Source organism: Mustela nivalis (genome assembly GCF_964662115.1).
Source record: "Mustela nivalis genome assembly, chromosome: 11".
In the NCBI taxonomy this organism is placed as follows: Eukaryota; Metazoa; Chordata; class Mammalia; order Carnivora; family Mustelidae; genus Mustela; species Mustela nivalis.
The window spans coordinates 41101139-41115461 of NC_139030.1; the positions used below are offsets into that span (position 1 = coordinate 41101139).

The 14323-nt window shown below is 39.7% G+C and overlaps 1 protein-coding gene across 10 annotated transcripts in view; it reads left to right on the forward strand.

The window, feature by feature from the left end:
• Positions 1-14323, forward strand: part of CCDC141 (coiled-coil domain containing 141) — a 238059-nt gene that overhangs the window by 177574 nt on the left and 46162 nt on the right. For 6 of the 10 annotated variants that reach the window (XM_082690371.1, XM_082690370.1, XM_082690369.1 and 3 more), the window contains 5 exons: positions 2133-2312; positions 2874-2999; positions 5034-5222; positions 6304-6483; positions 8297-8446. In XM_082690371.1, coding sequence (XP_082546497.1) covers positions 2133-2312; positions 2874-2999; positions 5034-5222; positions 6304-6483; positions 8297-8446 — 825 coding nt within the window. The remainder of the gene's footprint in view (positions 1-2132; positions 2313-2873; positions 3000-5033; positions 5223-6303; positions 6484-8296; positions 8447-14323) is intronic. The other 4 variants (XM_082690373.1, XM_082690376.1, XM_082690368.1 and 1 more) reach the window with 1 other exon arrangement.

Consider the following 14323-nt stretch of genomic DNA (forward strand, 5'->3'; position numbering starts at 1 on the left):
AAGTAAAACACATTTTTAATTCTTTTCATATTTTTTGGACCATTAGGCTTTTAAACAAACATTATTGCTGAAATGTGATGACCAGTTCTGTTGTTAAAAAGGAAGAAGGCCAGCTGGCATTTTCCACTGAGTGTTCTGCTCTCAACTGGGTTGCTGTTCAAGCTTGAAACTGAAAAATTTTCAGTTTATTTAAAAACAGAATCATTAGGATTAGAGAAATTGATTTAGGTGAGAAATCTGGCAGACATCTTGTTGAAAGTGCCAATTTACTAATTTATAACAGTGAATATCAAAGATGATATCCAGGATCCTGCCTTCCTGTTATCAATGTATCTAGAAAACAAAGCACACCATTTCCTGTGCCTGAATTCAAATGGAAAATAGGTAATTTAGTACCCTATTAGATAAGAGCATAGTGAATTTTTCCATGCCCCTACACAGAAGTAGAATGAGTATTGTGTTTACTAACTAGACCTTGGACAAATTATTTAGTCTTCTTGAGTGGTCACAATATTTAAGTGTGCCAAGTACATCATCACTCTTCCTGAATCCTGCTAGCTAGACAGCCACAAACACTGCTGTGTTCTCCCTTTTCCAGACCTTACTCGAATCATGCCCTGCTGGTTGGGCTTGACATTGATATGCTGCAATTTCCAAGTTTACATTAAATTACATATTATATTTTGATTAATAGTTGATTAATAGTATGTGAAAGATACCCTAACTTTATAACATAGGTTAAAAAAAAATTATTTGGAGTGGGTTTTGCTGAAGTTGTCTAAAACCTTTTATGATATACTAGACTCTCATTAACCATAATTACAGCATATAGCAATTTATTTTTGAACCCCCAAATTCATGGGGGGAAATCTCATTTAGGACCTGTAATTAAACTCTTTTGTAATTAATCAGTACTTTATTATGTCTAAATTGATATATAAATATGGGTCATTAATGTCACTTAAAATAATTTAAAAATAAAATGGTCTTTTATTTACTTTTTTAAGATTTTATTTATTTATTTGACAGAGATCACAAGTAGGCAGAGAGACAGGCAGAGAGAGGGAAGAAAGCAGGCTCCCTGCTGAGCAGAGAGCCCAATGCGGGGCTTGATCCCAGGACCCCGGGATCATGACCGGAGCTGAAGGCAGGGGCTTTAACACACTGAGCCACCCAGGCACCCCTAAAAATAAAATGGTCTTTTAAAATATTGTTACATGTTTATAACACTATCTCTGACTATGATTTAAAAGATCCCTTGACTTCTAGATACCTAGCTGTAATTGCCATTATAGACATCCATGCATATTTGCTCCTTAGAAATTCAAAGATTTATTGAGAAAGGCTGGCCATCAAAGGAAAAACTAGTGCTTTGTCAACCAAATATTCAAATATACATTTTTTTATGTGCAAAAAAAATCCCCCAAAATATGGTCTTACTTTTTACTTTTCTCATCCTTCTGCGTCCAGTTGTTTCTCCCCTTGTTTAAACACACTGTTTAAAGGCTTTCCAATTAGTCAGCCAGAGCATATAGAAGTTGGGAAGAGGGCTCTGCATTTAGATATTGTGATTCTGGTGCATAATAGAGATACAAATATAGAGATTTATAGGCATACATTTCAGTTCTCACAAAAGGGAGTAACATCAAGCACTGCTCACGAGGAAAATTTAAAATAATCATAGTATATACAGTGGGATAATTTGAAGAGAAAAACAGACCTTTTGTATTCCCAATACTGAGACTTTGACACACTCCAGTAAGTGCGTTCAAATAAAAGGTGGACTACACTTCAAAACTTATGCATTAACATAATCTTGACTTCAACTTTTCTGGATCCTGGTGCTCATTCTATCATCCCTTAGGAAGTAACCAGACCCTGGACAGGGGTATGAGGGTGAGGACTCAAACACTACTAGGGTTTTGAAGAACTCAGGACCTGGTATCCAAGCATAAAATAGAGGTTCTGAGAGCCCTGCTGTGAGCTTTAAACAGGCATTCCAGACTTATCCTCTGATCAGAACCATGCTCTGCATTAGCTATGATCAGGTGTTTGCCTCCTAAAATAATGTATGCAAAAACATTATGTCTCTTGGGAAAGAAAAGCCATTATATGGATTATTAATTTAACAGGCAAAAAGAGATGAAATATTAAACGCGAAAAGTGAAGCACACTTTATGGAGAACACTATGGAAAGCCAGAAGGCAGAAAGAGAAGAACTTGGCCACCTTCGGATAACATGGCAACTTGAGGGCATTGCTACTCAGCCTGTGAAACAGCAGTGGGGAGCATTCAAGGAACAACTTAGAAAGGTACAGGAACATGGAATGGGTATTATTAAGCCTCAAAAATGAATGAAATTCTGATACATGCTGCAACATAGAAGAGACTTTAAAATAGGATGCTAAGTGAAATAAGCCAGTCACAAAAGGATAAATGTTGTATGATCCCATTTACATGAAGTACAGAGGGTCAAGTTCATAAAGAGAGAAAGCAGAAAAGAGGTCAGCTGGGCTGAGGGAAGGTGGGAACCAGGGTTATGCCTAAGTGGGTACAGAGTTTCTGTTGGAGATGATAAAATGTGTTGGAGGTAGATGGTGGCAGTGGGTTCACACTAATGTGAATGTCCTACTGCCACCAAACTGCACAGTTAAAAATTGGTTAAAACGGTAAATTTTGTCACATGTATTTTATCACAGTAAAATCAAAAACAAGTAAAGGAAACTCAGGTTTAGAACCAGGAACTCATTTGAGGTAGTGAGGGGTTTCACGGGGATGGAAAGTTCGATGATTGTCATCATGGCAGTGATCATTACGTAGTTGCTGGTGGTGTCAAAGAAAACAAATCCTTGACTATCTAACATTTGTTTCAGACTACTCACAACTTACAACTTCTTGAGGAAGCACTTACGCCTGTGTCTGCCCTTGACCTTGGAGGGAACCTCCAGACTATTTTAGGGCTACAGAAAAAATGGAACGAAATGAAGCCTCAGCTCCAGGTGAAGAAACAGACTGATGGACTTGGGTGAACAGGAAAAAAATCAAAAACTGTTTGGTTAAGGTTTACCTAATTTTCACAGACTGGTGAATTACTGTGTTTTGTTTTTAAACAAAAGCAGTGCTTATCTAAAACTCCACTTCAAAGAAAAATTTTCTTACTGTTGTTTTGCACTGTTCTGTGTTTGATGATACACAAACATTCAGGCTACAAAATGTCCTTAATATACTCTTATCTTAGATCATTTTAGTTTACATTAAATTGTTTCCTTATAAATAACAGTTATCACATATATTCACTCTAATTATTTCCCTAGGAGGTATAGACACATTTTAAATTACGACATCTCAGAGCAAGGGTGTGCACGCTCTGACACACAGGCTCTGCTGCCTGTTGTCCCTACAATTACCACTATGATGTCACGGTCCCTGCCCACTGGCACCCCAGTTCCCCACCACCCTCCCAGGAATCTTGCTGTACCTTCTGGTTCACCCTCTCAGAGCCCCCTCAGGATGTAAGAGAGAAAACCCTGAGTCACGTTCCCAGGCCCTGACTACAAGTGCCTTTCCTATCCTCTACCTCCTGCTGCTCCTACCCCTGGACGAAGCTGCCAAAAGTGATTGCCAGTCATGCTGTTCTCCTGCCTGGCTTGTTCTTTGCTGCAAAGTCAAGCTCTCTGTGTTTCTGTTGGTTGCAACTTCCTAAGTGTTGGCCTTAAAGAATGCTGAATCAGGGTTGCCTGGGTGGCTCAGCAGATTAAGCCGCTGACTTTGGCTCAGGTCATGATCTCAGTGTCCTGGGATCAAGCCCCACATCGAGCCCCGCATCGGGCTCTCTGCTCAGCGGGGAGCCTGCTTCCTCCTCTCTCTCTGCCTGACTCTGCCTACTTGTGATCTCTCTCTGTCAAATAAATAAATAAAATCTTAAAAAAAAAAAAAAAAAGAATGCTGAATCAGAAAGTGGAAGATCCCTTTAAGAAATACCTATTTTAGATTCTTTTAAGAGTAAAGCTGTGGATAACTGGCCCCCTCTCCCCTTCACAAAAGCACACCATTGTAGCCCATGGTGAACGATTTTCCATAAAATCTCGGAGAATTCAACTAGCCTCCCTGTCAGGTACTTTGATATACCCTGTGTTATATGCCCCTTTGCCTTTCATGTCTCCATGTGCGCACATGCGCCTGCACGTGCTGAGTGTGTAAATCCTTTGAAGTCAGGCACCATTCCCAAGCTTTGTTAATTCTGTCACTGTGCATATATTTGATGCCCCCATGCTTGATTTTGACTTGAAGACCTTTCTGCTACTCATCTGCAAATTATTTCCTTAGCCTAAATCATTTCCATTATTTCTCTGCTTGATAGAAAAGCCATCCCTGACAGTATAGTGACGTCCTCTTTGAGTTGTCCGCCCTTTGTAAATTCTATCCCAGAATCTGGAATCCTATAAGGGATATCTGAGCTGTGCTGGGTTAAAAGGAAGCTGCTCTGTCCCCCCTCTACATGTGGTGGCTATTTGTGGCTTCTGGGATGACCATTCTTAAAGCAGCATATCTACCACGTTGCTCAGCTGGTAGTTCATGCTGATCATTCTGTTATCATAGAGGACAAGTAATTCCCCCATATATTTTTAGACTTGCTATGTCTTGGTGTATTTACCATACTGCCTGATCCTGGTCTGTATTGAATGTCAGAGATAGTCATGGCTTCACAAAAATATCTAAAATACCTTCACTTCCCAGATTACGGGAGTGCTTGGTACTTCCCAGAAACAGGTGGTTTGTATTTTACCAGCTAGCTCTGAAATGTTCTTTGTGTTGCTAATAATTTTCTTTTTAATTACTGAGAAAATGGGGATAGAATAATGTATCCTGAGCACCAGATAGCACAAAGCCCAGATTTGCCGAGATGGGGTGGGGCCGACAATAAGTAATTGTCAACAGATGAGAGAATAATTGATGATATGGACCTTCCTGTAGTCAGTTATAGAAAAGGCTCCCTAAAAGTTGGATATCTTTTATTGCTTTTAACTTCTTAGCAACTGAATGATGAAGTTCGGTACCTCCTAAGAGCATCGGAAGAGCTAAGTGGCAAAGGAGCCCCTGTGAAAGAGAAGTCCCAGCAGCTGAGGGAGCTTATTCATCTCCACCAAACACAGGAGGAGAGAATCCGAGATTACGAGGATATCCTGTACAAGCTGGTCCTGTTCCACCAAGTCAAGGAGAAGGTAAGACTTGTCACAGAGAGCTGGAAGACCCTCAGTTTTAAAATACGAAATTAAAAATTAATTATTATGTAATAAAGGCCACATTGTTCATTCTAGTACTAGAAGCTTTCCACCATCTGGCCTTTAAACTTTTTCTCACTCCCTCCTCACCATCCAGCCCAATGGAGCTCTTCTTTGTCCCTCAAAGATAGTGCACACTTTCCTAACTCCAAGCCTGGACTCTCAAGCGCCATTCCCTGACAGGTCCCTTTCTCTCTCCTCTACTATTTAAACCCTGTCCCTGCCCCCAGCAAATCTACGTCCCTCAGAATGATGTGTCTCTCTTCTAAATTCCCTGAACTTTCATTATTTATTTTACACATTTGTCATTTTGAGCATCTTGATTCTTTTTTTTAAGATTTTACTTATTTGAGAGAAAGAATAAGCAAAAGAGAGACAGAGAGAGAGAGAGAGCACGAGCAGGGGGAGAGGGAGAGAGAAAAGCAGACTCCCTGCTGAGCAGGGAGCCCGATGCAGGGCTTGATCCCAGGACCCTGGGATCATGACCTGAGCCAAAGGCAGACGTTTGAATGATTGAGACACGCAGGTGCTTCTACCATCTTGATTCTAAATGACTTTTCCCCTCAACTCAAGAAGTGTAAGCTCTTTGAGGTAAGAAAACAAATCTTTTTTTTTTTTTTTAATGTATCTCAAGTAACTGATATTATGGAGTACTCAATAGAGCTTTATAGTTATTAGCTTCTCTTAACAGAAAATGGAGATATACCGATATCCCTTTAAAATAGCCTCTGAATGTACTCAGAACACAAGTCTAGATCTTGCAAAAGTTTTCGACTCTGACCAAAAAGAGTGTTTTCTTCTTTAAGAGAACTGACAATGTTAATTCCTCAATTTTACCCTACCTATTTGAAGCACTGTAACATTTTTTTCCTTATCTATGACATTAATAATTATAGATAGGCTTGGCAGCATTTTGACTGGGTAGTAAAATTGGTTATGGAAAGTAGGCTTTAAAAAAAATAAAATCAGTCTTCAGAAAAATAGGAAATCCATTTTAATTGTTAACTGTCTTAAATTCCAGCTGGGTCATCTCCACAAATCCAGGGAAACAGAGTTTGTAGACCAGCCAGAGGATCTGGAGGATGCCCACGAAGCCCAGGTCCACCTCAGTCGTGCTCAGGAGAAGCAGGCACACATCGATCATCTCCATAAACTGGCCCTTTCCCTGGGAGTGGACATCATCTCATCAGTACAGCGGCCTGTAAGCAACTTGGAACACCATCATTCCTACGTAATTAAAGTTGAGAGTTGGGGGGTAATATCAAAGAAATCAGCCTGAGTGTTTACTATATGTTAAATTTAAAAATACATTAAGCCATTGGGGTAGTTATTTGTGGTGAATTTCTACCACCTAGAACAAAACAAAAAAAACTTTAAAGGAGGAAAATTGCTTTATAAAAGTCTTGTTTAGTACATCTATCCTCAAGCTAATTAAAACATAGAATTGTAGAGCTCTGTTGTCTAATACAGCAGTCAGGTTTTTGCATGTGAAATGGGCCTAATGCAACTAAAGAACTAAATTTTAATTTTATTTATTTTTAATAATTTAAATTTTAAAATTGACACTCCAATGTAATTATGAGAAAACTTTTAAGTACATTGGGAATAGTTTGGATATGTGATTCTACATTTTAAACTATAAACTATGAAATTTGAATACGGATCAATTATTTCTGAGAAGTTTAGCAACAATTAAGAAGTGCTTGTAAATGTGAGATACACACTAGATTTCAAAGACTTAGTATAAAAAACTGTGTTAATATTTTTAACATTTGTTAACATGTTAACATGATGATATTTGGTTGAACAATCTTTATTATGAAAAATGAATTGCACCTGTTTCTTTTTTTACTTTTTAATATAGCTACCAGAAAATTTTTAATTATTCTTGTGGCTCAGGTTATATTTTGATTGGACCAATGCTGCTTTAGCATTTTGGATCTGGAAAGGTATGGTAGAGATAATCTAGCCCAGGACACTCATTTTATAAAAGAAGGATCTGAGGCCAGAGAAGGGGCTTTATCCATAAGAGCCCATCATGGAAGAGACTTCTGGCTTCACTGAAGGCTTGGGCACTGATCACTGGATCTGCTTTATGCTACTGGACTGACCTTAACAGAGGAGCCTAAAGAGAAGACAGTATTTTCAGATCAAATTTTTATAAATAACATACAGGACTCTGATTAAAAGGAAAAAATCTTCCAAATTCCTAATCTGAGGGGAGAAAAGATTATGTTTATTCTGTCTAGTATGTATAACATTAACAAAATCATAATGGCCAATTTTACTTTAAAGTTTATCTAAAATCTCCATTAAATGATATGGAATGCAATGAACCTAAAATTCATTAAAAAAATTTTTTTTTATTTTTTAAAAATTAAAATTTTTTTTAATTTTTTAACTGAAAGACATAGAAATATAAAATATCTGTTGCTGTTTATAGAGAGCAATAAAGTTTTTACCAAGAAGGAGTTTTCTTTTTAAAGAGCTTTATTTTATTAATAAATGTATTTTAAAAAGAAAGAAAAAAGTAAGATGTCTCACTTTGTACAAATAATATTATAAATTGTTCTCCAACCTTTATCTGGCCTTGGCCTCAGCAGCCCTCTGTGTTGAGCAGAGATTGGCGCACTTGCATAATGAACCTGAGGTTAAGTTCAAGTTGACAGGAAAATTATAGTGCAGAAGCTGAATATTTCCAATGCATATTTTATGCCTTTTGAAGTAAAAATTATACGTTATAATAAACGGTGTCTCTGAAGAGTTGGGTGTGATGAGCAAATCTTCAAAATTGAAGTTTCAAGACTGGAAATGCAATGGTTTGCCTTCCCAACATGTTGGTGTCTGGCTCTCCCTTCTGAAATCATTATATTCAAATATGCTTAAGGTAAAGTCAGCCAGGAGCTGGTTTTTTAATGTCCTTTATGAGCCTCATAACGCAGGTAAATAGCACATGCCTCTCATTGCTGTTTCACCCAGTCCCTTTGTCACTTCATCTTCTCTTTCATTTTCAGAACTGCTCTAACGTTTCTGCAAAGAACCTGCAGCAGCAGCTGGACCTCCTCGAGGGGGACAGTGGCAACTGGCGTGCCAGAGCCCAGGAGTATGAACGGACCCTGACCTGCAGCCTGGAGTTCTGCAACACAAGGGACAGTATAAACGAGGTAGGGTGACAGGGGTGAGAGCCCACCTTGTGAAAAGCTGCTCTCAACCTAAAGCATGTGTCTCTTGTCTGTACGTGTGCACCCACAATCGGGGACCTTTTATTCCACCTTGACCTTTCATCTACCAAGCAACGTCTCAGGGCTCTGAAAGTTTGAGTCAGTTCCAAGCACCCAAGTCAGTATATTGTCAATGCCTAGAAAAACCTAGTACGCACTGTTACAGTGTTCTATTTGCTTTCTTCCCCTCACTCAAGTCTGTACAGCAACTGCTTGCTTGAGTGGATAGAGCCCAGCAGGACAGAAAGGGTGATGCCGTCCCCATGAAGTCAGCTCTGCCCTGCTGAGATTCTATTTAAGGACCAATGACTCAAAGCGAGGGGGGTGGCATGGGCCAGGGGAGCAGGCTCTTTGCCTCAGAGGCTACAAAGTATTATCACCAAAGTCAACAGGCTGGTTTCGTATTTGCTCAAATGGAGTGGTTTACTGGAAAAACAACTTCTAGAGAAAAAGGAGCAACAGATAAAAGTTATCCTCGGTGTCCATATACCTGCTCAAACACATAATTCCACCTCCTCTCCCTCAACTCCATCCAAACCCCGAACCCCTAAACATGTAGCACGCTGAAATAACCCTCCCCTAGTTAAACTTTCCATTTAAATAAACTTATTCTGGGGAGAAAACATAGATCAGGATAGCAAAACATAGTTCCTGATTTTTGACTCAAAATTGACAGTGGGATACAGAGTCATTTAGAGAAAAATGTTTCTGGGTCCATCAGTCACAAGTCCGTTACAAAAGCGGGTGGAGGAAGAGGAAGGAGAAACCTTCTCAAACGTTTTGTTGATGCCTGATTTACACAATCTGGGCCCAGCAAATATCAAATATCAGACATTAGCTCATGAACTCAAGTATGAGTATCTAAACTAGAATGGTGGTCGAGCTCTCACACGCTCCTTCCTGCAGGCCACACTTTTATAGACCACCGGCAGGTGCAGGAAGGGAGCAGGCTGGAAGGAAAGTGAGATGGGCAGAGAGCAGGAGAGGCCACGTGGACCCCAGCAGAGACACAGGAACACCAATAATGACTTTCATTTTAGCAATGTGCTGCCGGACTGTAGGGTTGCTGCTCAGAGTCCATGTTCCAGGGACTCATTCTGGGCCAGAGATTCATTCGAGTTAAGCCCAGAGGGTAGCCTACCTGCTATGGCCTCTTCCGGTTTCAGCTAACAATATTTCATTCAAATCTTATTAAAGAAAACAATATTAAAGAAAACATTGTTCTCCCCCAAAGCTATAACATTTAGATTTTCAGGTTTGCAAACAATTTTTTTCCACCTTTCTCCAAAGTTATATTCTTTCTTCCCTTCCTCCTCCTGCTTCTCTCCCTCTCCAATCTCTCCCCTTCCTTCTCTCCTTCTCCCTTCTTCTTCTTTGGTAAACTTTGTTTTGCCAAAAATCTCTCTCCCTGCAGGGATATATAGCTCTAGACTAACAGAAACCACAAGTGAAGGAGGCTAAGGGTTACTCCCAGCTCCCTATAGCTCAGTTTCCATCTTCCTGGATCACTATGGCATGTATGGAGCTGGGTCTCCCCATGCAGGCCCTTCCCACAGGGGTTCTATTTACAGGCAGCCTCGTGATGAGCCTCTGCTGGGAGCCAGCTTAGCTGAGATGACAGATGTCCCTTGTAGTCACAGTCGGGACGCCCCAGGATTGTCTGTACCATAATGAGCAACCAGATACATGTGGGAATCAGATATCACTTTAACACAACCTCAAACATTAAAAGAACTAGTAGTCTTCCCATTTGTTTCTACTTCATATCCATCTAATCTTTGATGTAAGTTTTAATTTCACATTTAAAGGTTCTTTGAAAATCCTTGGTTCTTTCCTCCTTTCCTTCTTGTATAACTATAGCAGGCATGCCACAGTGTAGCATCCACACCCTGGACTTTCCAACCACAAGCCTAATGGGAAGATAATCAGAAGGAATATTTTTAGTGCACTTTAATTAAATGAATATATGTACATTCTAATTTGTATTGTGAATATCACAGTATAGATGGCTAGATTCCAAGTGGTGATAATATTTACATACCTAGACCTTTTTGTCACATTATCATTATTAATATTTGGCATAGGTACTTAAAACATTATAAAAAATTAAAAGTAATATGTTATTCTACGTTCTTTGTATATTAAAACATTAAAGTCAGACACCATCAAGGAACTAGAGCAAACATTGATTTTTTTAAAAAAGATTTTATTTATTTATTTGAGAGAGAGAGCAGCAGAAAGAGGGAGAAGCAGGCTCCCCAGCTGAGCAGGAAATCTAACATGGGGCTTGATCCAAGGACCTTGGGATCATGACCTGAGCTGAAAGCAGTTGCTTAACTGACTGAGCCACCCAGGCACTCCAATGCATTTTACTTTTTAAGTTGAGTTGGAAACACAGTTGTTTTGTTTCCAGTGTGCTTCAAGTGCTTCTTGGAAGTTCACAGACTCTGAGTGGAAATAGATTTTGGGAGATCTCGACTCCGACACTTCTTCCTTTTTAGGGTGAGAAACCTGAGGTGTCTTCGATTTGCATCTGAGCAGAGCACTTAGGACTGCAGAGCTTCTGTTCATGGTGTGTGAGGAGTCGGCTTTGGGCCAAAAGCTCATCTGTTGGTCTTCAGGCTCTATTGGGCACCAACAGGTTGTCAGTTGCTAAACTCAAAGTCCCCACTTGCTCCCATGGCGCAGTCTGATGCACCATGTACACTTTCTCTGCACTTTCCTCTGCCCGCCTGTTTTCCGGCATAACCATTTCAAGCTGTTTGGATGCTCTGATACAATAGCACGGTTCATTTGGTCATTTCAACCAAAATTAATTGTTGATGATGCCCTAACTAACATACATGGTTCTAACTGTACTTGAGCTCCCTAGTAGATGACTCAGTACCTCAGGGCAAAATAAAATGAGGTGTTCTAAAGGCGATTTTTTTTTTTTTAATGTGATGTGATATTCTTTAAAGACAAAGAACCATGGTTCTGTGACTTGATTATCTTTGAGTAAAGTACTTTTACTTTCTTATTTCATACACTACCTAAGACATAGGATATTGTAAAATCTCATTTTTTCCATGTCTACCTTCACAGTCTTCAGACTGCCAGATTTCGTGGCATTTTATTCTCACTCATTTCACACAAAGATATATTGGTATGCACAAATGTTGAGTTTCACCATATATTTTCTTGCCTGGCAGCATGAATAAGCTGTTAATACGCAAAGCATTACAGACATTCTCTGTGGTTAGACGTGACAGAACATCAGTAGTTACTCATTCTTTTACACGTCTTTATTTAGAAACGTAATAAGTTGATATTAAGCATGTTTTCTATCTGCAACCTGACCCAAAAAGTTACTTTTACATTTACATAATGTTAATGGAAATTTATAACTGGCATCTCATTATGGGTCGCAATTACTTTGCCGGAAAAAAAAAAGCAAAACAGCAATGACAGAATTGGGTTGGTATCCATTCTTTCAAAATAAGTTTTGCAAACAGAAGCTTTCATGTAATTAGATCACTTTAGCCTGAAACTTTTTCTACTGTAGCAACATCCTACTCATCGGGAAGGAAACAGAAAAGAACTTGGTGTATATATAGGTCTGTTCCATATGTCGGAGTCTCATGTTCCAGTTACACAAATTTTTTTTGTTGATTTGAAGTCGGTCATTTGAGTTCCAGAGACATAAGGCAGATGAGAAGCAGCAAATTAGAATCGAGGAATAGACACATACCCAACTCATGAAATCGAACTTCCTGACATCGTAGAGCACTTTGCTGATGACAAAATGGCCACAGACAGTCCCCCACTGGCAGGAGAAGAAGCAGACAAAGAGTGCCTGGACGGCTAAAACACGGGGCGGGTAGCACTGTAGTATGGTGCTGGGGTTATTATTTTCTGGATCGATAACCCTACACTCGTCATTTTAAGAAAAAACACTAAACTATCATCATTTGACACATATTGCCAATGTGGCCACTGCGTACTAGACCATAAGCCCATGAAAGTCCTCTGGGAACATGGAGCCCAGAGTGAATGAAAGCCCCGGGGGACTTCACATCACAGTCACTTGCAACCAGGCCACACCGTGGGTCCATCCAGAGGGTACAAAATAGAAAAGATGTATTTGTTCTGAAAATGTCCATAAAAGTTTGGTGTTTCACGTCTGCAAGGAAACTCTTCTTCCTGAAGAATACAGAAAGCTGAAGTTTAAAATCGTAGTTACCATGTCCAGGAAGTAAAACAAACACACGAACACACAGAACTTGCAGGGTAGAGACAATAGCTATGATCGAGACATGAGGTCAAATGGAGCCACCGTCCTCTCCCTGCAGGCTGTCCCACTTCCGCTGCTGCAGCACTGGCCTTGAGCACATGGGGACAGCTGCACGGTTGCCAAGCAAAAGGAGGCCAAGGGAGCCTTGTCCTGAAATCTCTCCAGGACTTAGGCTTGGTATTCTAGCCATACTAATTGTAGCAAATCATTCAGGTTGAATTATGAATCTTTGGGTCCTTTCATTTCAAATGCAAGCATCCTGGGCAGTGATAACTGTGAAGCCTTCTGTTACTGGAAATGAGCATCAGAAAGCTTTTTTTTCTGGAATGGGCAAAAGGATGAGCAAGAAATGGAGCCTGTGAAGTGGACATGAAGAGAAATGGACTGTTTTGCATTTTTGTGTCTGGCCAAATCTGTGCTATCGTTCCAATGAAGGCTTTATTTTTAATTTTTATTTTTTAGTAGGCTCCATGCCCAGTGTGGAGGCCAACATGGGGCTTGAACTCAAGACCCTGAGATCAAGACCTGAGCTGAGATCAAGAGTTGGATGCTTAACTGACTGAACCACTCAGGTGCCTGAAAAGGCTTTTGGTTTTAATGTGTGTCCTGAGTTTTAAAATGTCCCATGGCCCTCACATAAATTGGCCCTGCCAGCACCAGACTCCCAATAATACATTCTTATGCCAGAGCGACCTCAACCAACTTAGTCAAGACTAAGAATAGCAATCCAGCCTGGTCGTCATCAGCCTCTTTTTGCTTCTGCTTCTTCTCAAGGAAGCTTTGTTCATTCCTAACCCTGAAAGAAGCTCACTGCTCCCTAGGAAATATGGTGAAGATGTTCATTCTGGTTCAAAAGAACCACAATTTTAAAGTCTTAATTTCATTCCTAAGTATGGCTGTATTAACTTAGTCCACTGATTCCATAACAAATGTGGAGGAGCTGAACAAGTAGAAACATAGGAAAATCACATTATTAATTAGGAAAAAAAAAATTCCTCCTAAAGTTTTTTTAAAGGTTTTTAGAAATTTTGTTAATAAGGATTATAACAACGTTTAAATTTTTTGAATAGGGTGAACTATCCTGCCCAAGCTTTGGGTGTTTCTTTCTGCTTACGTGTTCCATTTGAGCAGTTGTCTTGCCATTTCCACCATTCCCCATTGTTGACAAGCTAACTAAAGTTAGAAACAGCTGCAGGAACAATGATCCCACAGCCAAGCAACCATGGCACTCAGTCCCTTTAAAAATATGATCACAAGTTATATGGGGATTAGATGGGAAGTTAAGTTTTCATGTTAGAATGTGCAGGTAAGAAATTTAGGCATGATCAGGTTTTTCTGAAAATCTACTTGCTAAAGGTAGTTTGTTCATGCTGCCTTCCACTTGTAGCTGCAAAAGTCCTACTAAATTTCAGCTGGGAAAGGTCAAAGATTTAAAATGCATTTCTAGGGGACCAAAAGAGAGAAGTGCCAGTAACTTTGTCAAAGGAGCTCATGTGTCAAAAAGAAGCTGATTCTATTTCACATACTCATAGCACCATGAACACTCT